We start from the raw sequence: 26,067 nt of genomic DNA on the forward strand, positions 1-26,067 counted from the left end.
GTTTCCCCCGACACACACACACACACACACTTCTATCATATTGATTATGTTGCCAAATTAAGCTCCATGTATTAATGTTTAAAAAGATTTCCCCCATTCTGATTTTTGAATGTTTTCCAGAATTAACTAAATTGCAGGTTTTCACTGATTTCTGTGCTGCTACGATTCAGAAAACTCAAACTTCTCCTGATGAAAAATGATGCTTTATTTTTATGATCAACTGAGTGCAGAGGAGAACCAGAAAAGGGAAGTTTGACTCTGGTTTTAAAGGGACAGTTCAGATTATTTGAGGTTACTGACCCACACCACACCACATCAAATCATCTGAACTGTCCCTTTAATAAGAGAAGAAAGCAGGTCGAGGAGCTGTTTCAGTCCTGTTCTCTTACTTTTTACAGGCTCCATGTTGGGTGCAGCGGCTGAGCGGCACTCTGATGACACAGCTGGTGAAGGCTACGAACAAAGCGTGATGGTCTTTATCCAGCTCCAATCCCAGAACCCTCCTGTCCTCCTGACCCTGAACGTTACATCTGGACACAGACAGGAAGCGGATTATGATTACACGAGCGTGGATATTAAATTGTTTAGTGGTGAGCGCGAGGATGTTCTGCTCAGGTCTTTACTTGGACGGGTTGTAGACGTCGATGTCCTCCAGCAGTTTGGATCCAAAGCTGTCGTTGGGATGCGTGCTGGCCAAGACCTTCAGGACTCTACCATCATCCGAGCCCAGGAACATCACTGTCCGGTCCTTGTAGGGGCCCGCGGACACATCCACCACGATCTGGGTCAGCTTGGCCCTGAGAGGACAGAGAAAAGACACTAAGTGATCTGTGAGAAATGATCAAATCTTTAAAACTTTCCTGTTGCCAAAGGCATCTGGCTGAATAAGACCAACTTCTACCTCTTAATTATCCATATTAACCTTGATGATAAAACTGTTATATCTTTATAAAATGAACAGACAGAAGGACAGAACCACATTCTAGTAAAAGCCAAAAGTTCCCTGGAGACTGAGATTGAAAGCATCTTTATAGGGATAATGTGGAAGAGATTGAATATATGCCAGAATCTAAAGAGAATTAACTGGTGATTAAATGACTTAAAGATATTTTTCCAAATGTTTGATTCTCCTCCAACAGCCACATTTCTTTAGCTAATCTTTTTAACACCAAGTTAAGTATAATTTGTTGCTTCAAGCAAATAATACATATACAACCACTTTAAAATCATGCTGTAATTCTTGTCCTTATTAGACTCCATTAGGCTCAGAAACCAACACTGTGAGCCCCGTCCCATTCAGATGTGTATCACTGATGTTCTGTTGAATCCACCGTCAGGTCAATATTAAAACGAACTAGACGGTATATTTTCTCTAAGAGGAGAAGCACTTAATGCTTCTGTTGATAACAGAGAAGTGTTTGCTGGCTTTATGATAGAATTTGGTCATTTAATTAACCAACTTCACTACGTCACGTCCGTCACATGTTGCTCTGACTGGTTGTGGGTCTATCCAGTCGCGTCCTGATGCATGTTGGTCTGCGCCGGGTCATATCACCCCGTGGAAATTGAAAATGAACTGAAAGTGTCAATGCCAGGCTTGAAGTCCACAGGCAAAAAGGACAGAACTTCATTAAATACAGAACTCATGAACACATAAAATAATCATGAACACTACACACTAAAATAAGTCCAGTCCAGGAGTCAGCTGTACATATATAAAATCTATTATACCTAGTCTCATATCACAATGCAATATAATATTGATATACTGACCAGCCCTAACAAATTCATGTCACTGAAACAGTTTGAAGATTTAGATTACAAAGTGATTTAGTTCATAAAACCACTAAAATATGTCAATAAATAACTTTTCTAACTAATTTAGGTCACTCAACGTGGACAGCATCTAATGGTTACAACTTGATATCATATTATGAATTACATGTGAGAAATAAATTGATATGCAGTGTGTGAATTAATACTTATCAACCAAACATTTTCTTTTATCTGCTCTGTCAGTTCAGAAAGTCACAGACTAAAATTCTGACCAACTTTCCGAGTTGTTTTAGCGATCTGAAGGGGCCGTCACGTGAATTTTTCTGTGAATTTGTTCTTATTATTCCGACACTGCATGCATGCAGGATTAGTGCTGAACTTTGGTCACACGGTAACGAGGGGACATATACTGAGGACACGTTTGCTGGAGAGACCAAAAAAAAGATCATAAGCGGACCTTGAGCTAAGATTTTTCTGTGAAAGTCTTCTTGTCTGTCTTGACCTCACCATCACTTTCCCCATCTTCACATGAACTCATATAAAAGTAAAAAGAAATTCCCTCAAAGTCTCTCACTCCGTTTATAAAGGGCATGCTGGGAAATGAAGGCAATAACTCATTGTAGAAGTATACAGTGATCTGTACGTGGAGGACATTTACAGAGTCCCTGCGGCTGCTCTGACTGTCCCGGCCTGATGTTATATAATAGACTGAGAGGATCTGTGCGGCCCTTTGGACATCGACATCATCATTATCTGGGTCAGCTCGGGCCTTTCCAGAGCGGAGGCTAATTCCAACGTGGAATTAAGAGTCTCATTCCTATTCCAGACTGGTAATTAGAATCCATCAGAAACTCATTTGAAACCTGCAGACGCAGATTAGAAAAGGTCAGAGATTTTCAGCGCGTCGAGGCAGACACAGAGAGGGAGAGAACTTCCTAATCAAAGCTGATACCGATGATTATCCTCAGGTCGGGATGGTGTGTTCGCTGCCTCTCAGAGCTGCTGTAACTTTAAAACTCGCCTCTTCGGGGTACAGTTGACATTCTCCACTTTCCTCTTGACATCTCAGATCTGTCTCTCTGTCATCTCAGCTCCCAGGAGTGCTGTGTTCCTCTTGTTATCAGGGTGAAATAAAGCTGAAACCTGACTCTCTGCTGGTTGATGCTGATTGAGGAAATTAAACCTACTCTACGGTTAAATCTGACAGTCATTTCAGATACATTTAGATGCAAAGATATGTTAAACATTCCCTTCACAGTGGGGAAGCTCCTGATAATGACTCTACAGTTCACCGACTCTGACATTTGACGACGGAGATAATTTTACTGTTGCATCTTGTAAATCGCTGTAGCAGAGCTGTACGGAAAAGTCTACAAACACAGAATACAGATGTAATGATCCGTCACAGAGGAGGAAAACGTCCTCTTATCATTCCACACAAATCAGCCGTAACAAGTAAATAAAAGTCGCATTTAATGTCAGAGTGTAGCAGAGATGCTGCGGTCCGCTGTTTCAAAATCAAATCAGTGGCGTCTGACAAGTGATGAGTCAATATCTGCTGCCTGAATCACAACACAGGATATTTAAGCCTTTTAATAGATCAGGTTATCACTTGTCATCTTTTGAAGACACTAACCAAATGGACTTCAGAGCATCAGAGACAGTATGTCTCCAGTAAAATTATGTTTTTTATATGTAATTTGCCATCTAATATAAAGTTAAATAAGTAAGTTGTAGGCTGTGTGAGTTTGGATGGATTTCGATAATCTGTCAGTGTTTCTACTTTTCATCGAATCACTCAGAAAGCGATTCCAACGACGCCATTCGCCACCGTCAGTGTCGTTACAGACGTGGAGTGGACGCTACGTTCAGTTGAATTAGGATGATTTAGTTTGGTTATTGTCCTCGGTGTGGCGGCCCACTGACGCTGCTGACAGCTGAGTGGTAACACGCTCACTGAAGAAAGAAACTCAAACTTACAGAGAGGACAAAAAAAGTTAATGCAGCGTCAGTCGTCTCGTCATAAAACCAGAAGCTGTCATCCTGCATCTTCTGGATTTATGTAAAATAAAACATTTTAAAAGAGTTTCAGGTGGCAGTGTGGTGTCGCACTGGTTTGCATTGTCACCTCACAGAAAGAGGGTTCTGGGTTCATGTGGACTGTGTTTGTTCTGATTTCCTCCAGTTTCCCCACCATCCAAACTCAGTAGCCTTTACTCTGTTAATTTCTGCTGTTGTTGACCAAGGCACTGGCTTAGAACTGCAGTCTGTCCCTGGGCGCTGCGCAGTAGCTGCCCTCTGCTCCTGCTACTTACATTGGGTCAAATGCAGAGAACTCACAGCACTTGATATGCTGCAGTGTGTATGACTGTGACTGACCTTACTCTCCAGCCTGTATCGGGTCATAACTAGTTAAAGGCTGAAGAGTTCAGCGTTTTGTGAGGCGGCTTCCCTGACATTTATAAGTAGTGAGTACAACAGTTTTGGGGCGAAACAGACGAAGGCTGCATCTCTTTTCTTTTGGCTGTTTCTGGGAACCTCCGGCAAACCAGCTGCAGATAATTGCAGTGTTCTTGTAGGCAAATAGGGAACAAGGGAGATCGGTCCTAGCCCATTAATTTAAGGGCTTTGCATATAAGGAGGAGGACCTTAAAATCCAGTCTCAGTGTTACAGGAAGCCACTAAAACTGGACTAATGTGCTCTCTCCTGTTAGGGTTAGAGTTTTCAGACTGAAAACAGCCCTGTGGTGTTGCACTGTTTCAGGTTCCAGTGAGAACGTGAAGTGCAACCTAGGGCGTCCAGCTGGAATAGCAGGTTAAAACTTTTAAAACTTTATGATGCCAAAACACTCCACAACTGCGAGGTCTTACAGGAGCTTCTCAGTCACCTTCTCTACCTGCATGTTTTGGCCCTGTCCCAACATCTGTACCACAAACCAACCTGATTATTGTAACACCTGAGATCATACAGTATTTCCGTGTGTGTGGTACCTGCTGGAGGTCCTGGTGAAGCAGGGCCGGTCGTTGACGGAGGGAACGGCTTCGTCCATCAGAGGATACGACTTGATGAACGTCAGCGTCTCGTCTGGAAACTGAACCGACGACTTGTAGTCTGCAGCCGGACCGTCACCTGCACACGTACCAGGCCTGCAGAACAAAAATCATCAATCAGTGCTGCACAGAAACATTTTTTTAAGGATTGAAGTGATCCTGGATGGAGATATCTGTCTCTGGTCTGACCTTGGTCTGGGGACTTGCTCATCAGGTACTGGAGTCCAGGATAAGTCACTGGTCCGCTGCTCCTTGAACTTCCCGTTGAAAACTTTCTCAATGTCGTCCATGTAGAAAGCACAAACTGCTGAGCCGGGGATACTGCAGACAAACAGACACATTCACATCCAACGAGCTGCAAATGATTCTCAGACGAAGATGAAGTTCAGGAGACTTTTTTACAAGTCGGATCAAATCCTCAAACCTTAACTGAGTCAGTAAACCAAAACTGAAATGAAACCAAAATTGACAAACTCCATCCAGAGACTTTAAAAAAAACCCTGAAAACTTTCAAATGAAATTCTTTGAGATACAATGAAAGGCAGAACACGGAGCACAGCGCTGCGTCTGTGACTCACAGCAGAATCCACACATTAAATAAACCACAGTGTAAACTGATAGAGATTATTCACTGGAAGTATATGGAGACTGAGAATGAAGGAAGTAAAAAGAAACGAGAGGTACGAAAACAGGGAAATAAGGGAGGAGTTGTTCTGCTGGTGCTCATGCATTTTTTATTTTTATTTTTTTATTCAGACATGGTTCACTGAGAGCGATGCCTGGATCACATTCACACCTGGGAGCTGCTCAGTACAACCGCAGTCTGATCTGTGTGTCACCGAGCAGCTCACTGAGCCGTCGGGTCACTCAGGGTTCCTCAGGGTTCCTCAGGGTTCCTCAGTGGTGGTAATGAGGGAGGAACAAGCTCTGCTGGTCAGGGGATTGAACCTGCAACCTTCCAGTCTCAAACTCACTTCTCTGTTTTTTACCGTCACTACATTAAACAGTTTTGTAGCTCTCTGTACTTGTGAGGACTCTCATTGACACAACATGTTCCCTGACTGAGTGAAGACCAGAATAAATGTCCTCACTGTCCAAAAGGTGTCTTAAGTTTCCAGACACACTCCTTTACTTTTGAATAAAATATTATTGTTAAAGGTTATGAAACAGTCTCAATGTAACACTTATGATTCTATATGACCTATAAGACCATAAGTAAGTAGAGTAAGAGGAGATTTATATTTAGGTCATTTTTATTTTTGATGATTGCTTCACTTTTGTCCACAGTCGACTCCAAAATCAACACGAATAGTTCCTTGTCGTGTTTCTTACCTGTTGGCCTGAGTGGTGAAAACTCCGACCACCGCAGGTCTCTGGTTGATCTGCAGGACGTTGGTGAGAGACTGAAGGACGTCAAAGTAGAAGAACGAGTCTCCGGGAACCGAACAGTTCAGACGAGCCTGAACACACACACACACACACACACACACACACACACAATGTCAAATTATGAAGCGGTCATTAAAAATACCTCCACAGTAATGAAGCCGGTGTCTTAAAATATGCAAATAACAGACTCCAATTTTCTTCACCGTCCGGTTTTATCTTGACACATCAGGACAGAGCTCAGAGTTCAGTTCCAGACTGACCTGAGTTCAGTTCATGTCCTTTATTCATTTAATTAAAAAAAAAAAAAGAGTGTGATGTCACCTTGAGGAATGAAGTCCAGTATCTCTCTAGAACTCTTGGAGAACCTCCGTTATCGTTCTTACAAACTCGAGCCACTCGAGAAAACACCACCTGGAGACAGACGGAGAGAAAAGGGTTAAAAAGACTTTTTACTGCAGGGTAAATTAATGTATGATTATTATAAATGTCTAGTATCTGGTTTAATTCTGTCTCCATTCGGCCAACAGGCCTCCAGCTGTTTGTTCATTTATTTTTTTAATCGAGTTTTAAGACACTAATTGGCAAGTTGATAAAAAAAGAGCTCTCGTTTAATTAATTGGAACGTTTAAAGAATGAACTGAGAATCAAATAAGTAATAAATATGACTGGTGCACGATGTTTCTGTGCAGAGGAAGGTGAGAACAAAAGTTGAGACCACTAGATGTGGAACAGTTCTAGTCAGGTTCTATCTGTTCTGTCAGACTGTGTGTAACATTAACACATTTCAGAGATGAACATGTGGTCCACCGGTTCGTCAGTGAGTCATGGCTTCAGACAGAAAACACAGCATGTTGACTCTACTGTTTGTCTGCAGCTGATCTCAGTCCTGTCATGACACGTACTTCTCACTGAACCTTTGTTCTTATTATATCTGGAAAGTTTCTGGCAGGAACTTCATTAATCTGCGCACACTGAGGGATGTTGGTCTCTGAGTTGATCTGTGCTTGTTGTGTTTTACTTATATTTAATTATATCTACATGACTAACAGTCATATCTGCAGAGGTTTTTATTTGAATGTAGACAGTATAAATTAGTTTAACGATACAACAGGTGAAGCAGCTCCTCATGGAATTTAAATCGGCTAGAATTCATCAATTTATACATGAATTTCAGACAAAAATGTGTCATCTGTAACAGGGCTTTTCACAGCGCACTCAGCCCGGGGCTGAAAGCACAGCACCTTCTTAGCCCCAGGTTCATGGAGCTTTCATTCTGGCACACTCCAAAGTGGAGTAACCTCGACTTTAGCCCCCGGCTTTCTGTCCCTGCTCTGGAGCAGAGTCAGCCTCCAGTCTGTGGAGTTATTCCCAGAAAAATCGACCTAACACAGGGGTAAAAGCTGTCCTTGCATTATGGTCACTTTGTGGAATCTGACCCTGGACACTTTTAGGATTTTAAAACATAAAACATCCTAAACATATATAGTCTTTATTCCAGATGACACAGATAAGATACATGATTAATGTTTGCAATCTCTGCTAGATCACATTTAATAACAGATGTGTCATTTGTTTTCTGTCGTAAAGTTAAAAATCATGCAAAATCTACTCTGATAAAGATTCAGGTGACATTAATCATCTTGGAAAAATTGAAGTGAAACAATGTTTCATTGACATATTATTTTGAACTGAAATTGCCAATTGATTTTCACATTTATCTTATTATAATCAAAGCAAATACAGCTGATGAACAATAGAAACACGAGAAGCAAAGACTTGCAATCACTAATATATCTCTGAAAAACGTCTCAAAAATAATTTGCAAATGAAGTGAGTTTTATTTTCTTCTGCTTTTGGAGATTTATTGATTTTTTATTTGGCACTACTTAAACTCTATAAAGATGTTAGCTACAGGATCCAGATTCACACTTTTCATAATCAAAGAAAGTTTCAGTCCACCTGGACTCTGTCTCCTGTCCGGTGAGGGACATGTCAGTCCAGACTTATGATATTAATAAACAGATCGCAGAGGTCTCGTGATCAGCAGACTACACGTGACCATCACGGTCTCTCTTACTGTTATATCAAGAGATGCGCCGATACCAGCATCGGGTATCGGTCTGATACTGTCCTCACGTACTTGTACTCATAAAACTACTCTGATACCACGTCACGAAAAGCATCCGCTCGACACAACATCTAAAGAACCGCCATGACGCAGAGATCACGGTGTTTCCTGGTTCTTACCCTCTTCCTCTGGACTCTCTGTCCTCGACATCATCCGCTAAAGACCGCAGAGACTCTGGAAACTGTCCGTAAAATTCAAAGTAAAACTGAACTGGTCACAGAGAGCAGCTGCTGTCCGATCAGTCCTGACGGCTGGAAACTGGTTGAATGTCTCAGCAAATGAATCCGAAGACGAATAAAAAAACACCGCGGCCTTCAGTCTGTAACCATCATGTATTTAATCTTCACCAAAACGTCCTGACAGCTCAGGACACAACTTCACTCTGTGGTTCCCAGCAGGGTCAATAAAACTGATGCACACATGGTACCACACTCATACCTGTCCCCCCATAAACATGACAGGTAGGAACTAATTAACTCTTCGACAAGAAGAAACTCAAATACTACACATGTAAACATGTCATTAAAACACTAGTTAAAATGCTGTAAATGATAATGAAATAATTATTATATATAACACCATTTATAGTCCATAATAATGTGAAATTATTATACTGAAATATATCATGTGTACAGTAACCATGGTTACACTTGTAGCAGGAAACAGCAACAATGATTTGTTACATTTAGAAAGTGACCATCTAATGAAAATTAATCATGTAAAAGTTACTGTGAGAACTTTAATAGCATTATTAAGTACTTGAATTGGCAAGTACCCAAATGTAAGTACTTGTACTCGGTCTGAAAAAAAGTGGTATCGGGGCATCCCTAGTAATATCAGTAATAAAACCTGAAATCTAAATGCACAGTGTCAGTGAACAGACATTATCATTATTATTATTAAGACATTACTACGATGATAAATACAGACAGAGAGATAAAAGTCACGTTTATTCCTAAAATAATTTACAGCCTTAAATGAAGGACCTGAATGTCTGAACCTGAGATTTAACCTCATATCTGTGCATCATGTGCAGCCAATCAGAGACAAGTTTACTTCATGATCAGGAAATCTGTGGATAATGTTTGATATCAATCAACACAGTTTTAGAGTCCCAGAGTCCAGACAGACAGATGGACAGACAGACTCACAGACAGACAGACAGACGGACAGACAGACAGACAGACAGACTCACAGACAGACGGACAGACGGACAGACAGACAGACTCACAGACAGACAGACAGACTCACAGACAGACAGAGGGACAGACAGACAGACTCACAGACAGACAGAGGGACAGACAGACAGACTCACAGACAGACAGAGGGACAGGCAGACAGACAGACAGACCTTGCCCAGGGCGGTGTATTCCACTGCGATCTCACTGAGGAAGAAGTAGACGTAGTTCCCGTAGTCGATGGCATGCAGGAAGTGAGGCTCTGCAGAGACACAGAGAGACAGAGAAACAGAGAGACAGAGACACAGAGAGACAGAGACACAGAGAGACAGAGAGACACAGAGAGACAGAGACACAGAGAGACAGAGACACAGAGACACAGAGAGAGACAGGGTGTTATCGCCTTCTTAAATGTTCAAGGTAAAACTCTCCTCACATCACCATCACTCTGTGACTTCTGACACGTTCCTGCAGTTATCGGGTGATAAAATGCTGTTACTTCTTCTTTTTTTAACTTCCTGGTTTCTGAGATATTTTACGTTTACCTCTCAGAATGTATCTTCATCAAACTGGAACCAGTTAACAAGACAATCATTAGAAATAGATTGTAGACAGCATCACTTTTTTTAAAAAAAGACTGTATGAATGTTTGGAAATCGTGGAAACATCTGAAAGGCTTTTGTTCAGATTAGTGAGACGAGGCAGAAGCTGCAAATCACAGCCTGTGTTACAAATTTGGTAAAAAGAAAACCTGATTTTATCAGAGAAGCTTGATGTTTTTATCTTCAGTAATTCAACAGAAATATGTTAAATGAATGACAGAATAATAATAAAGTTTTTAGTGCTTATCAAAACCAGCCTTTCAAAGTATTTTACACATAAAACACAAACAGGCAGACAGGAGGAATAAAAATAATGAAAGGTTAAAAAACATAAAAGTAATATAAAAACAATTTGTGCACAAACACTTCAAATATGTAACGTCAATAGTTAAGAATTAGGATTTAAAGAGAATTACAAAACAATTCCTTTGATTAAAAAAAGTATTCAAAAGTGATTTAAAAGAAGAAGAATATGTTGTATTAATGAATAAATCATATTATTCTGAAGATGTAAAATCAATGTAAAAAAAACATGAGAATCACAGGGTGCCTGCGGCAAAATGTCTCTGAATTAGATCAGCAGCCAGAAAAATTCAAAGACTTTCATTAATTCTATTTATTCTGATGTGAAAGAAAGAAAAACAAGCTAACCTCAGTATATTTGAAGAAATAACTGGAATTTCATTTATTATAAATATTAAAATGACACTTTCAGTTGATGTCAGACAGATTCAGAAACAAATCAATGAATCAACTGATCGTTTTTTTATTTGTATAAGTTTAAATAATTCCTTAAAAATATCCTCAGAAATAAACTTTTGGATATTAAAGTGTCACAAACTGTCTTCAAAGCATTTTTTTGAGTTGTGAGGACTGTTGTGTCTTCAAGTTTGAAAAATATTAAGCATTTGATTAGATTACTAAAGATTATTTTTATGTTTAGTTTCAACCAGATGTGTGCATCAGATGTCCTTCTAGTTTTTGCACATAAATATGCAGAAAATATATAAAATAAGAATCACAGCACAATGTGACCCTCAAAATAAACTCCTTCTTGTTTCTGTTTTTGAGAGTCCAGTCAAGAAGTCGAGTCTCACTTCAAACTCGTTTCTTTAACTCGAACACGTCTCTTCCTGTTGATAACTAAATAAAGATGGTTTTCTTTCCCCATACCAAATCTGATACCTGAAATTTGAGTTTGATCAAATACCAGCGTGTAAAAAAATAATTCTATATTATTATTATTATTATTATTATTATTATTATTATGTTTTAACCAGCTGTGACTGTTTTATTGCCTGGCTCAGGTCGCACAGGACGCTGCTGCGATGTACCATTATATTGTAGGATAAATTATAAAAACTTGGATCGTTGCATTGACTTGTGTACTTTTTAGGTTGCATCAGAGGCATTGTTGATGCTGCAGCAGCTCCATCCCCTGAATGAGTCCAGAACAACAAGTCAGCTGAGCTTCAAGTGGAGAATTTCTTTGTCAAGCTGCTGGTTCCACGGTTTGGACGCCGTGACGTACCTCTGAGCCACTTGGAGTCGTACTTGACGGTCCTGAGGACGGGTCGGCCGTCTCCCAGACTTCTGTAGATGACAGCGTCGCTCGCCAGGAAGTCCGTCATGGTGGCCGAGTAAAAATCTCCTCCTGAGAAACACAAACAGAAACATCTTCACGCTGAGAACCTGAACGCCTCTCAGAGACCGAATCTACGGAAACAAACCAGCAGGAAGTTCTGCCTGTTTGGGTTAAATCTGATCTGTGAAATGTTCTTTCTTCCCTAAACTTCATTTTTAAATGTTTTATCATATTTACATTATGCAGAGTGTGTGAATATGTTAACCAAACACATCACTGCAGGCTGTACACTGATACAAACAAATCTTTCCCACCAATTATTCATGTCAAGAAATATCACAATATGTCTACAGCATAAAAAGGTAGAAAACTATTGAATTTGACTTATTAAACAGCCATTTGGTTATTCATGAGTTCTGTGTGTTTTGCAGCAGTTAAAGTAACTTTTGACTCACCAGCAAACAGTCCGACGTTGGACTGACCCGACTCGAAGGGACAACGAGCCTGACCGACCACCTCCTCCCCGACCTGCTCCAAGGACGTCATCTGACGGGAGCAAGACGGAGAATTCAAGAGTACAGATCACAGCTGATCACAGCACATAACAAGACTAAATATAACGTACAGTAATAAACCCAAAGTGTGGCGTTCCTGATCGATGAATTGTGGGTAATGTGTGCCGATGTTCTTCACAGCGTGTCAGCAGAGAGGATCATAATGCTGCTCATCAGCTGGTGTCAGTAGTGGTGTGACTGTTCCTGAGCTAATAATACACTGACAGGTGAACTGACAGCTCAGCTGATGACGCTCTGATGAAGATGTTACGAGTTCACAGCTGCTCAGGTGTGAAATAAGACGTCTCGGTCTGACCTGCTCACCTTTCATCTCCGTCTGACACCAAATCTAAGAGCAAATAAAGTCAGACTTTCTTTTTGTTTCTGTTTGTTGTCACAGATTCTCTCTCTACTGTCAAATATTACATAAAAAAGATTTACACACACACACACATAAAAAATAAAAATAAAAATAACAAATAAAAAACAGCTGTGACAAAAACACATTTATTAAATGACACAGACAGACGAACCAGACGTTGGAGAGCTCTGAAAACAACAAAATTATATTTAATTGTGATAAAAACCCAGGAACAAACCGGGACATTTTAGTGTTTTACAGATATTGGTCAGGACTCGGGACAATCCTGGACACAGTGGGACATCTGGTTACCGTAAATATATACATGACAAAAGACTGATTGGACATGCTGTAAACACAAAGTCTGAAGAAACAAACTCTAAACTGAGGTAAAAGAGAAGTTAGCTTAACAAAGTGCTCCTGACAGCATGCTGGCGACTTTGACAATGTGTTGTTTGTTCCTCTCATAGTATGTGAGTTCATTATGCAGCTGATAATGTTATTGACATGTTAGCTGAGCCGATAGGACTCTGATAATATTTCTCTGTCAGTCTGGCAGCTCTGTTGATAACAGCGTTCAGCAGCTACGTTAGCTGAATTGCTAACGGAGGCTGTGGGAGCGTTTAGCCTCCTGAAAAGCCTCATAAATACACCTGTCTGCTGTTTCCACCCTCGGGGAGCAGCAGTCTGTTTATAGCTGCGAGCGCTGCACCCGCTGACCCCTTTCTCGCTCTCTGTTTTTAATTCTCCCTCTATCTCGCTCATCCTCTCCGCGTTAGCCTCCTCCATCATGAAGTGGGACAGATGATAACATGACGCTCCTCTTTTCTGTCTCCTTCATCCACAACAGTTGCGTCCTAATTGATGTTTCACCACAGAATTCAGCATGACAAGGTGAAGCCGGGTGAAGTTTCCTTAAATTAAATTAAACATTTAATCACAAACTTTAATTAAACGTTTTTTCTTCCTTATTTATCTCTGTCAGTTTCTGCTTAGCAGTCACATACAGTCACAGTCGACCTTCATTTCCATCACTATCAGAGTCTGTGGACGTCAGCTGTCACAAGGAGGTGGATAAATTAAAGACTCTCAGTTGGATTGAACGATGTCTTTACTCAGAGACAACGCGGCGTCCATGATGACCTGCTGCTGCCAGCCAATCAGAAACACTCCAGGAAGTTTACAGAATCACTATCATGAACTCTCACCTGAAAGGACCTGTCTAATGACAGACTAGGAAAATGTCCCTGCATGTAACTGTCCCCACTGGAGAATAAACCGAAGATTTTACATTTTAATTTGCTACATTTTGAAAAAATACAATATACAAGTTCTGCCACTAAGGGTCTCTCTCTCATTAAAGCCAACACTGCATTCCTCACACAGCGTCTGAGGTCAGAATTTCCCAGACGAAATTTCCAACTTCTGACTGCAAGGTGTTCCAGGTGAGCAGCGTCTAAAGTAAAAACTGATGAGTTTCACTGACAAATGTTCATTCACTTGAACCCTCAGCAGTGCAGCCTCCTGCATAAACAACGCAGAGGACGAAAAACTTGCCACCAATTTCTTCCAGTGGCCATATAGCACAGAAAGTAACATGGAAGCTAGAAAACTTTTTTGGCTTATGTGCTACAGGCGACTTTCAACTCTCATTGAACTGAATGGGCACCATCTTTGTGTACACGATCTAGTTCCTTATAATATGCATGTGATTAAAACAATAACATTAACAAACACAGTTTGATGGCGTTGTGAGGTAGCGTGGGATCATGGGAGTCGTTTTTTCTTTGTCAAACACTGCAGCCGATGAGACTAATAAAGTTTCATTCATGTTACATTTAGTCATGTTCGCCAACTTCCTTCCTCAGTCTCCGTGTGTGTAGGTTGAATGTGTGAGCAACTTATTCCAACTCATATTTCTGTTTAATGTTAGGTGGCGACCTCTAGTGGACGTAGTAAGTTTGATCAGAGAAGTATAAAGAGTGAGGAAGTCTGCATGTGTTGGATGGACGACTCAAACAGACACAGGACTTTCACTAAAAAACATATTATTGTATTCTATCGACCAAAACAGTGACATGACATACAAGAGACTGAATGTGATTGGCCGGTATCATGTTGATAGATGAAGTAAATAAAGTTTACATGCCGGTTGTTTGTTGCTGTTAGCTAACATTAGCTAGTGTTTCACAGTGTCGGTGCTGTAGGGGGAGCTGGTCAGTCGAGTTTCTCAATATTTCTACAAATCTTTGACATTTTGTTCTTAGATTTGTACATAAACATTTTATTGATGAGGAAAGTAAGATATCATGAGGCTAACTGCTTTAGCTTGTTGTTAGCAGCAGGAGCAGTTCACTAAAACTGGATGGTGAAATCTATGATAGCTTCTTCCTTTTTGGCCTCTTCCCTCAAAAGTCAGCTCCGAAGGCATGTGATTGGTCAACAGAGTGGATTTATGTGCCAAAAGCTGAACTCAATCTAAAAACTTTTGCATTTGCACAAATTTAATTTGTCTCTGCAGTGATTTCACCGGAAAATTGCTTTTTGGCCAAATTTCATTTATAACAATATCAGCCAAATGAAAGAGAACACCTCTCCAGTGTCCTGCTGTCACAAATCAGCACACTGAAAGGACTTAATCAACAAAATGACTTATTATAAAGAAGTCTACTGTCGTCTCCTGCAGGGATTCTGATGTGACGGAGGACTCTGGTGCAATTTTCAGACTTCACACTGTTTCTGGCAGCTCAGAGTCAGTTTAGTCAGCAGTGTGAACATCAGCTCAAGGAAAAAAACACCTAAAAAACATGAAAAATTAATCAGTGAAAAACCCTTACAGAGGCAGAACACTCGCACATGTTCATGTCAGCGCATGCTGCCGTCTGAATCAGGCTAAGGTACCTGTGTCCTTGATAAATGTCATTTTACTCATAGCTTGTTGGTTGTAAACCAGCAGTTTGATGAAACAACTTTATCTCGAGGTCCACTTTGAGATTTTCTCTGCAGATTTAGACATGAATACAGTTTTATCTGAGTGGATTTAATGTTTCAATCATTTTAATCTATCTTGTAGTGAAACATGCTGACTGATTATCTGTGATACTGCAGCTCTTCCTCCTCTTTTACAAATACGAGATGATTTTATTTTGTGCCATCAATCATAAAATGAGAGCAGGCATCACTGCCTTCTTCTCCAGGTGCTGCATATCTCATTTTAGATCCAAACTCTTAAAAAGAGGAAGAAAAGCTCCTCGTCTTCAGGTAAACGTGTTGTTTTTCTGCTAAACGGGGTCAGCGCCTGTCAATCAAACCCGCAGCGCCGCAGCAGCATGAAAAAAGGAACGCGACTCTGGATTGACACCTAAAATTGTGGCTTTTGTGAAGATGTTTTGTGTTTGGTCTCGACGAGGCGTCTCGAGCTGCCTGACACTTTCAATTAGGAGCGGGCGCCGCCGAACGAGCGAGGGGAATGCCGCCAGAATAAAAGTCATCTCGTCCCCGTCTCTCTGCTCATTAACCCGACGTTAGTGACGATGTGTTTGGAAATCCAACAGCTGAGAGGATAATGGGCAGGTTAGCAAAGGTACAAACACACAACACGTACAATCACTTGATCATGAACACACACAGACACACACTGGTGTTTTTATGAAACACTAGTGTGCAGGAAGGTTAAATTTAAACTGCAGTTACTTCACTTGTTTGTCTGAAACAGTAATTACCTCTTATTAAAATAAATTACAAAGTAAGCACTTAACTTATTCAGTAGTTAAATGAATTCAGTGCGCTATAAAGAAAATATACTCAGAGAAATAAGAATGTGAATATCAGTATATTACTTTGTGTCTCTTTTTAAAAAGGAATTAAAAGTTCTGGAAGATCCTGACGTTTAATAAGGGGGGTGTTTATTTTGAAATCACAGTCTTCTGCAGAGTGTTTGACAGACTTTAGGTCTTTTCACACCACACGTCTTGTGAAATATGTGAGAAATAAGGCCTGACCCGACCAGAACCCGTCGGGTCTCAGTGGATTCAGGCACACATCTGAAGCTCTAAGGTCAATGGTGTGGATTTCAAGCTTCAACAGTTTACAGAAAACCTTAAGCTTCCAACCCGGCGACACCCTCAAACACACACCCCGCACAGGTAGAACTGTTTACAGATCATACAACACTTTTTACATACGACAAGCCGCTGCTCAGGATCAGTCTGCTCTCTGAAATCACTCCTCTGCTTCTTCAAAGTCGGTGCCGTCCTGAATACATCCTGTCCGTGTCTGAAACTGATGCAGTTTCAGCTCCTCAGCAGCCTCATGTTCGCTAGATGGTAATTACATCTTTTTTTTGGTGTGGTGTTAAGTGTTTTTAGACGTTTAATCAGTTTTTTGTAAAATTGTTTTGCAGTTGATTTCAATAGTCAGACAGATTGAAATTTTGATTGTGAAATATTTGCACTTTGATGCTGTTTATTTGTGTCACTGTTGGTGTGTAAAGGCTTTTATCTATGAGGTGTTTGCTGCAGAGAACACTGGACATGGTTCATTAGTGCACCATTTGCACCTGTGTATTGCTACGTGAAATGGGCACAGTTTGGTTAGTGTTAAGGCACCAAAAATTCTTAGGATGGTTAAACTATTTATTAATATTTTATCAGTGTATGACACAGCGTGACAGCCCACCTCTCCCCTCGATAATGTCCAGATGTTGTAAGCAGCAAACTGGGACAAATGATGATCGGTAAAACCAGCGTGGTTTGGCAGCATTTTGATCTAAAAATGATAATCTGGTTGTATTTACGCATCACTCACAGACCAGCACCTATGGGTCTTCATCAGTACAACATCAAGCTGTAATCATAGACACCTGTATCAGTTCTCAGTTCAGGACTGAAGAAGCCTGAGAGCTGAAACGTCTTCAAGAACCTCAAAGTTCAGTTCCCTACGACAACTCTTTGCAAATGCTGTGAGCTGGATGACTGAGAATCTTCACAGACAGGAACATCCCTAGTATAAAGAGCAACAACAGGGTTTGTTTCCAGAATTATTTTGAGCCAAACTGTGATTTATTTCCTGACCAAACTCCATCTGTCAACCAAATCACCACACTAATAAACTCGTTGGTGCTAATTCTACAGCTCAGTGAAGGAGGACACCACTAATGTTTACATCCTGCGCCGTCATGAGCCAAAACCTCTCACCCATGAGTAGATGCACGCTTCCTTATGTTTATTTATGTTTTTGGCTCTCTGAGTTCCACAAACTCTACGTCATCTAGTGTCGACTAAAAAGTGTGGCTGAAACACAGCTGGTGCAGATGCAGGATAAAAGTAAAAGGATGCTGGAGCAAAGCACTGATTCCAGTGTATTTCTCTGAACAGGTGTGGTCAAGCATGACAGGGTGTTAAGTTGCTCTTCAGGTTTGCATTAAGTTACTTCCACCACTGCTGTGTAGAAAGTAGGAAATCGATATGTGTCCTGCTGGAAAATAACTCTTAATTAATGTGTGAAAACATGTAAGAAACGGACAGGTGAGTGTTTTACCTTGTAGTTTCGGCAGGTGGGGTTGAAGGCGTTGGTTCCGCAGGCGAACAGCGTCTCATCGTTTCGAGGCACCAACACTTTGACGTAGTTGTAACACTCATCCTGTAACACAAAAAAGTGACAACCCTCCTCAATCACACAATGATACGGTGTGATAAAATCTATAAAATCTTCAAAGTCTTCAAAATGTTTGTTTTATTGAAGCTGTGACAGTCTGACTAATTTTATCTCAAGTGTCGGTGAACTTTGAAGAAAAACGTGTCAGCACCTTTCATTTATCAAATCTGTCAGGGATGAAACGTCTCCTACAGAGAGACTCTCCAACAACCAAGAAAATGTGTCTGATTCCATCTACATGTCTGTATTTTCAAACCATTCAACTACAAACAAAACCCAGAAATGAGACTATAAATCATACGGAGAGAAAGAAAGAGGTCAGTGTCATAAGAAAAGGAGGTTTTGAGGTGAATGAAGAGGAAAAGGAGTGGAGGAACTCACGCTGTTCTTCCCTCTGACGGTGCACTTGCTGACGTCTTTGGATCGCCACGTCAGCTTCTGAAACACAGGAAGAGGAATTACAGAATGTAATCTGGCGTGATAGTCACGCGTGAAAGGTGTAATTTCCTTGGAGCTGTGGAGTCGTAAAGAGCCTTAATGGGGAGATAGAAAAGCAAGCGGGCAGGTGAGGAGGAACATGAGTCATATCTGCCTGCAGAAACACTTCAGGTGAATGAATCAGGTTGATTTTCTGGTGACAGGATTTTTTTTAGGTCCAAGGCCAATCAAATGACGTGGGACAGCAACATTAAGCTGACAGGACTGACGTCTGATAATAACAGATTTGACATTTGTCCTTTCAAAACCTCCTTGACAGAATGATCTCAACTCACGGTCAATTTACCAACTTTTCTGTGCTTTGCAGTCTCACTCACTGTTTCCATCAGCGTATTTTTATGTGCTTTATGAAGTATCACATTAGAAAAAGTTTTTCCTCTCTCTTGAGGTAGTTTTTGCCTTGTTTGAAAAAGTTTTTAGATGGAAACACTTAGAACTGAGTTTCTGTGTGGACAGCACGGCTCTGAACTGGGTGGCTTCTTCTTATTTGTCAGTGAAAGACCAGCAGGTTGATGTTGGTGAGCAGTTTTCAGAGGCTGTGAATATAAACTGTGGGAAGCCTCAGGACAGTCAACTCTCCAGTCAGAGAATCATTGTACCACTGCAGAGGCAGAGGGGCCAACAAGATGATGGAATTAAAAGAGTACCAGTGAAAACTCGTGGTGGTGTCATGGTAAACATGGTGGTAAACTGATCTGTCATGTGACTCAGATGTTCACTATGTCATAACTCATTCAGAAAAACTGTTTCCATCAGTAACTCTTTTTAGAAAAAGGCTAAATCCACCTGAAAAGAGCATAAAAACTTTATTAAATTGAGGATGTTTTTTTTTAATTTAGCCGTTTCCATCAACCTTTTCAAGTATTACACTAAAAAATATACTGACAGACACGAGGCTAACAGCTCTCCAAGCCCAGTGGGCTGCTAAGTGTTCATACTCCAGCTGATCAGGCGTATACAAAGTAGATAAGATAAATTGCCGTTCATTTTGGACTCTCAGTGTTCAGCTCTTTGAGGTGGTTTGTTAGCGGTCAGCAGCACAGATTTGCCCGTCAAAGTTCACCAAAGTTGAACTTGAACCAAATAATGGATTTGCGATCTACTTATCATGACTGATTCTAGTGAACTAAACTCATTTTACTCATTAATTTGCAAATGAAACTCAGGTTGTTCTAAAAGCTCCGACATATTTGACCCGGCACTTAATAGTCTAACATGGAAGCACCAAACTGGATGGATGTAGTGTTATATTGTCAGTGCATGGTATTTTTAACCCTAATGCCTTGATTCCACCGGACATGGCTCTATGACATCACATCTGCAGCACCGTTCTGTTTCGTCCTCCACACGACTTCAAAACCAACCAGAATCATTTTAAAAGAGGAGTGTTTTGCCTGATTTGGTCATTTTTCCTTGATTTTTGTGCCTCTACCAGGCTACAGAGTGAAAGGATTTCTCTGTGCAGGATGTGATATTTTGAAAATTGACCAGGTTCTTTGCCTTTCCTGTGTTTGACTTCCTGCCAGGAAGGAGGGATCTGAACTGTGCAGCTTGACACGATGTCCATCAAAAGCCCATCAGCACATGTTTGAAGCAGAGCAGAAAGCTTCTGGGTTGCTTCTGAAACGTGCTGCAGAGCTTCTGGTGGAATCATCAGCATTGTCAAGAAGATCAGCTCCAGAAGCTGCAACGCAGCCGTGCCCGGTGAAATCAACACATCACATGACCAACGCTGCAACTGTACAAACATTACAAATTGTCCCCTGATCCTGAATGACTGAGTCATATCCATGTGGCATTAGCAGATACTGCTCCCTCTGATATGCAGGAAAAAACATCCTGGTAGATTATGTGAAAAGTCCCCATTGGGGATAATAGTAGATATTATTTCCACCTGAACATTTTCAGAACTAAAACTACAATCAGCAGTCGGCTCAGTTTGGATGTTCAACAGGTCAAAATGTTAAACTGAACACAAGTTGAAAATTAAACATTTTCTGCTGGAAATTATGCAGACAGATGGACAGAGATGTTGACCGGCGGAGCAGGACGTGATGTGGTCCCGAGGTCGGATCACTGATAACGACAATAACAGCTCACATCAAAGAGCTGCTGTAGGCCATCCCACAATGCACCGGGAGGCCCATTACTGCCAGGAGCCAACCTGTAACCTTTTCCCTTTGATCAGGAGGAGGTGTGTGGATCAAAGCAAACGTGTCCTTTGTGCTGCCTCACACATTACGAGCTGCTGCAGTTTTGTTCTGCCGCTCTGATATTTACTGCGTCTATTGTGCAAAAAGTAAAAAGAGTCTTTGCTGCGTTGTCAGCTGTCAGGTTTGATGCTGCTCTCGACGCTCTGAGGACGAGATTCTTATGTAAGATTAAATCACAGAGTGGAGCAGCAGCGCAGACAGAGTCTCTGATGTTGATTCAAGGTACTCAGCAAAAGTTCTAAAAAAAAATCTTAGTATGACAGAACAGAGTCTGTGTGGACCTCTGAAGTTTGGACTTTGTTTTTCACCTCTCCAAAATCAAAACAACAACAGCAAAAGTTAAAGGAAGGAAGTTTTTCTGCTCTGAAGTAATGCTAGCATGCCTAGCTAACTAGCTTATGCTACAGTCACATGGGTTTTGGTAGACAGATGGACAAAATACCTTCTGGAAAAATGAAACATGCAACTTTCCTCCAAAACATAACTTTCTTCCAAACACAAATTTTCATCCAAAACTTAAATTTCCTCCAAAACATAAGGTCAGTCATTTCTTTTCAACATGGACAGCTAAAAGAAAACTGCACTTTGCATATTTCTTGTTTATGTATGACTGATAACAGATGACAGCAACAACAACAAAAAAAACAATCATGACATCTGGTTTGCCATCTGCCTGAATCCACGTGAACATTGTTCCCATAACAGTACCCTAGCATTACGTCGAGGACCAAGACTTACAGGTTATGTGAAAACAAAGTTCTGTTTCCAGACCAGAACACTCGCTGTGTGGGAGTCGGTCCTGGATGAAATCAGTTACCATGACTGCATGTGGCCATGAAATGAAGGTTTAAGGAAGAAATCTGCAAGCATCAGTTGTCATCAGCAAACTTACTGTCTCAAAGAAGAAGATGCTTTTGTCTTCTTTTGACTGAAATCAATGACTCAGGTTTAGAAGATAGTTTCTGGATAACACTGTCTTCTGCGGCGTTTAGCACCGCTCCAGTTTGTAGGGATTCTGGATTTTCAAACACAGAGTTGCAACCTGTCTGTCTACCTGTCTACAGACATGTCTGTGTTTTCCAGAAGCAACAAATCTGTTCATCAGATAATTTTACTCACCAGTTGAGGTACGAACTCCTCTGAAGCTGTTGTCAGGTTCACTGCAAACACGTGGTCCCTGAAGAGTTCAAAGCACAGAGTCAGCGTTCAAATCCAGCATTTACATTATTTTGACATGTTCTCGCTTTTCCCTTCTTCACTTTTACAAGTTTGGCATTCAGACTTAATCTACCTCTGCTGTCTTTGCCTTGATGAAAGTCTGTTGAACATCTGACGCCGCCAGACTGAGACAAACAAAAATCTCCTAAATCTATGTTAATGTTATAATCTATGTTGGCACACAGACCACAGTCCATGAAACACAACCTGAACCTCTCTGACCCACCAGTCCACTGATCCACCTGCCTGAACACCTCCTACACCACCTGGCAGACTGAAGAGGCTCGGTGAACTCTTCACCAAAGATCTGTTCACTGAACATTCCCACAACACACTGAAAAAATGAATATTAATCCAGATACAAACAACTGAAACTTGACTGAGGAGTAAAAATGAGAGTAAATTATAGTTCTTGCACTATTTATGTTGATATTGTCAGTATGTTCTCCAGTGTGCATTTTTAGCAGATATAAGGTATATAAGGTTGAACCATTTCCATACATAATCATCAAGGAACTTCTTTTACTAAAGTTGCCAAAGACGTTGGTGCTCAGACCTGAACAAGCTTCAGAGGTGTGTTTGTGTCTCTGCAGTGGATTTCTGTCTGTATGACTGTTGAACATCAGAATGGCAGCTGTACACTCATAGCTTTTGCTTTTTGATACCAAAGGACTAAACCTAAAACCTCTGGATCTAAAACTGATCTGTCTGATATTGCACTGCTGACTGTGTGTGTGTGTGTGTGTGTGTGTGTGTGTGTGTGTGCTGACCTGGCAGCGATGTACAACATGTGGTTGATGCGTAACAACCTCTGGAAGTCCAGACCCAGACGCAGTGTGTCGTTGTCCTGAAGCAAACCCTGAAAACCTGGAAACTGATACGACTCTGCAGAGAGAGAGAGAAGAGTAAACTGTGTGTGAGTGTGTGTGTATATATATGGAGAGTTTTCAGGGACAAAATGCTGCAATCCATTGTACTCACAACCCAGAAAAAAACAAGCACCGGCACAGAAAAGAGCAAAGGAACGGTTGGAAACTTGGACTACATCAACCTGGCCCAGGTTTCAGGCATGAACACGTCTGATGTTACAGCAAAAACAGTCAACAGTGAGCAGGATGCTCTTTTCATCAGTTTAAACTATATGTAGTGTTTGTGTTATGAAATGTGCTGTAACAAATTTGTAGCTGCCATTTCAGTTGATTTTGTTTGACAGAAGTCTCTGTCAGCCTGCTCCTCCCGTCTTTTTTTAAAGTGCCCTAATCTGTTAAATCAGCTGCTGCAGATGATTGTGAAGTTCAGAGACTGATGTAATGCAAACATCAGTTTGCTGCAGGGCGTCCATGTTTTCCCGAGTAGATGCACCGGGGCATTCCAACTCAGAGCGATCGACTTCCGTCTCGCCATTGATTGCACCACAAAAATCAAGTTGTTTGACACTCTGAGCCTCTGTAATGTCAAAATACTGAGAGGGTTGAATACTGAGGTCAAATGTTCTGACGGGTTTGCTGACATGGCAAAGGCCATGGAAGTTCATCTGTAGGTGGAAGGTAAGTTAATATAAAGAGAGGCAAAGCCACGCCCCTTCTGCTGGAACCTAACTTTAAAAAATGTTGAGAGACACATATTATAGATATTATTATCCTATCCCATAAAAGAAAATCACTTTAGACTCGTCGACTAGAGTTGAAGGCAGGAATCTGAAAAATAACCATTACAGCTGTAAAACTGTCATGACCATCAACCAATCAGAGTCCACTCACGATCAGAGGTGACCACGTTGATTGGCTCCAGGTCTTTGGGGAACGGCGTGGTCGAGGCTGACTCAGCCAGGAAACAGGAAGCGAGGATGAGCAGCAGCAGCGGCGGCCGCCACGGTGACAGCCAATCGGTCGGAGCCATTTTGTAGGAGAGAGAGGGGAGGAGGGGGAGGGCGGGGTGTGGTGATGTCAGCAGGTCATGGTGGGCGTCGGCTGAGAGAAAGCAGAGAGACAGAGAGACGAGTTAGAGACAGAAAAAAGAAGGGAAAAAATTTTATTTATTACAACGTGTGTGTGTGTGTGTGTGTGTGTGTGTGTGCGTGTGTGCGTGTGTGTGTGTGTGTGTGTGCACGTGTGTGTGTGTGTGTTTATCTCTCTGCAGTCATCCTCTCAGTCTGCAGCTATAAATTATGAAGGATTAGCATCTAGCCTCGCGGTTAGCCCTGTATTAACCTGCAGGGTCACAGAGCAAAACCTGCAATCAATTACATGGATTAGCATTAGCTTAGCGTTGGCGTGGTTGTGTTGATGTTGACAGTGCACACACACACACACACACACTAATGCAGTTTGAGGATAGGCTGCAAAAGGAGACAAATCAGACAGATGTAGAGTAGGTATTTAAACTGACCTCAGTGCAGATCTTTAGTTGTTTTTGTTTGTGGGAGGACATCCTTTATATTCATGTTTGTTTCCATGCATGAAAAGTGTGTTGTGTACTCGTGTGTGACCAGAGGAGTGTGCAGGCATGTGAGAAAGATGTGTTTCAGTCTCATGTGTCGAGTGCATCTGATGTAATTAACTGACGCTGCTGCCTTCAGAGCAGCTCATGTCTCCAACTCGATCTATCAGTACGTGCAAACGCTTGATTTTTAAACTAAATAGGGGAGACCAGGGACAGTTGTAACACTTCTTCTGCAATTTTCCCACAAAACAAACATTTACACTAGAATAGCCAATGTGCTATATTGGCGTCCATGTTGCAGCCATGTTCTCATGACTTGTGACTTGTTGCAACGTGTCTAAGACGACATTTTGTTTGTATGTTGCTTCCTGCATGAGACCCAACGTGTCCACAAACAGGACTGATTCCACATGTTGGCAGCTCTGACCTCGATGCTGCAGGATCAGTGTGTGCGTTCGATGCTTTCCTCCTCTGTCTTATTTCAACAGCAGAACAATTTGTGTATCAGGTGAGAGAGAGAGACCAGGCCTGAACCAAACCACATACTCATTTTGAACAAACATACGTTCATCTGTCAGTGTGTGTCACATGGTGACATGAACTCGTCCTCCAGTGTGTCCACTGCGGCTCAGACAACGAGGTGTAAATTACATCCGAGGAAATGGGACACGGCTCACAAGAAATGTCACGAACGAGGACTAAATAAAGCCCCCTTTTCTCCAAGGTGAGCTCTGTGTGTGTGTGTGTGTGTGTGTGTGTGTGTGTGTGTGTGTGTGTGTGTGTGTGTGTGAGAGTGTGAGTGTGTGTGTGCGCGTGTGTGTCAGTGTGTGTCGGTGTGTGTGTGTGTGTGTGTGTGTGTGTGTGTGTGTGTGTGTGTGTGTGTGTGTGTGTATATGAGTGTGTCAGTGTGCGTTCGTTAGACCAGGCAGTTTGTCTCGGCCTTGTCTCACTGAATGAGAATTGACATGAGGGCTGCTTTGGCTCCGAGCAGCAAATTAATGATTTAAGGAATAAAACTCACACACACACACACACACACACACACACAGAGAGAGAGAGAGAGAGAGAGAGAGAGAGGGAAGAGGCTCAGAGAGACTCTTCATATTTTCATTATTTGGTGGTAAAATACAACAGAGAAATCCTCAAGGTTTGTCTCCGTCTCTGCATCATTAACACCAGACCGACCTGTCTGACACACACACACACACACTGACACATACATACACACACACACACACACACACACACACACACACACACACACACACACACACACACACACATTTTTAATGATTCATTGACTGTTAGCATTGTCAAAACGTACAAAATGTGCAACACCAAACCAAACTTAAAATCGGACACCACACTGCCAATGTCTGTTCTCATCTTTAAGATAATCTATGATAAACGTTATTGA

General features: G+C 41.4%; 1 protein-coding gene across 1 annotated transcript in view; it reads right to left on the bottom strand.

The window, feature by feature from the left end:
• The window catches only part of LOC146313624 (semaphorin-6D-like), a 93,919-nt gene extending 69,747 nt beyond the window's left edge, over window positions 1–24,172 (bottom strand). The window contains exons 1-14 of the mRNA XM_084739561.1: window positions 23,969–24,172; window positions 22,979–23,093; window positions 22,110–22,167; window positions 18,661–18,717; window positions 18,163–18,264; window positions 12,165–12,255; window positions 11,656–11,778; window positions 9,696–9,784; window positions 6,538–6,627; window positions 6,160–6,287; window positions 5,017–5,148; window positions 4,768–4,923; window positions 624–797; window positions 390–530 (exon numbers count right to left, since the gene is read on the bottom strand). Coding sequence (XP_084595687.1) covers window positions 390–530; window positions 624–797; window positions 4,768–4,923; window positions 5,017–5,148; window positions 6,160–6,287; window positions 6,538–6,627; window positions 9,696–9,784; window positions 11,656–11,778; window positions 12,165–12,255; window positions 18,163–18,264; window positions 18,661–18,717; window positions 22,110–22,167; window positions 22,979–23,093; window positions 23,969–24,107 — 1,595 coding nt within the window. The 5' untranslated portion in view covers window positions 24,108–24,172. The remainder of the gene's footprint in view (window positions 1–389; window positions 531–623; window positions 798–4,767; window positions 4,924–5,016; window positions 5,149–6,159; window positions 6,288–6,537; window positions 6,628–9,695; window positions 9,785–11,655; window positions 11,779–12,164; window positions 12,256–18,162; window positions 18,265–18,660; window positions 18,718–22,109; window positions 22,168–22,978; window positions 23,094–23,968) is intronic.
• Between the last annotated feature and the right edge of the window lie 1,895 nt (window positions 24,173–26,067).

The sequence above is a fragment of the Lutjanus erythropterus genome, chromosome 16 (assembly GCF_056507025.1).
Source record: "Lutjanus erythropterus isolate fLutEry1 chromosome 16, fLutEry1.hap2, whole genome shotgun sequence".
NCBI lineage: Eukaryota > Metazoa > Chordata > Actinopteri > Lutjaniformes > Lutjanidae > Lutjanus > Lutjanus erythropterus.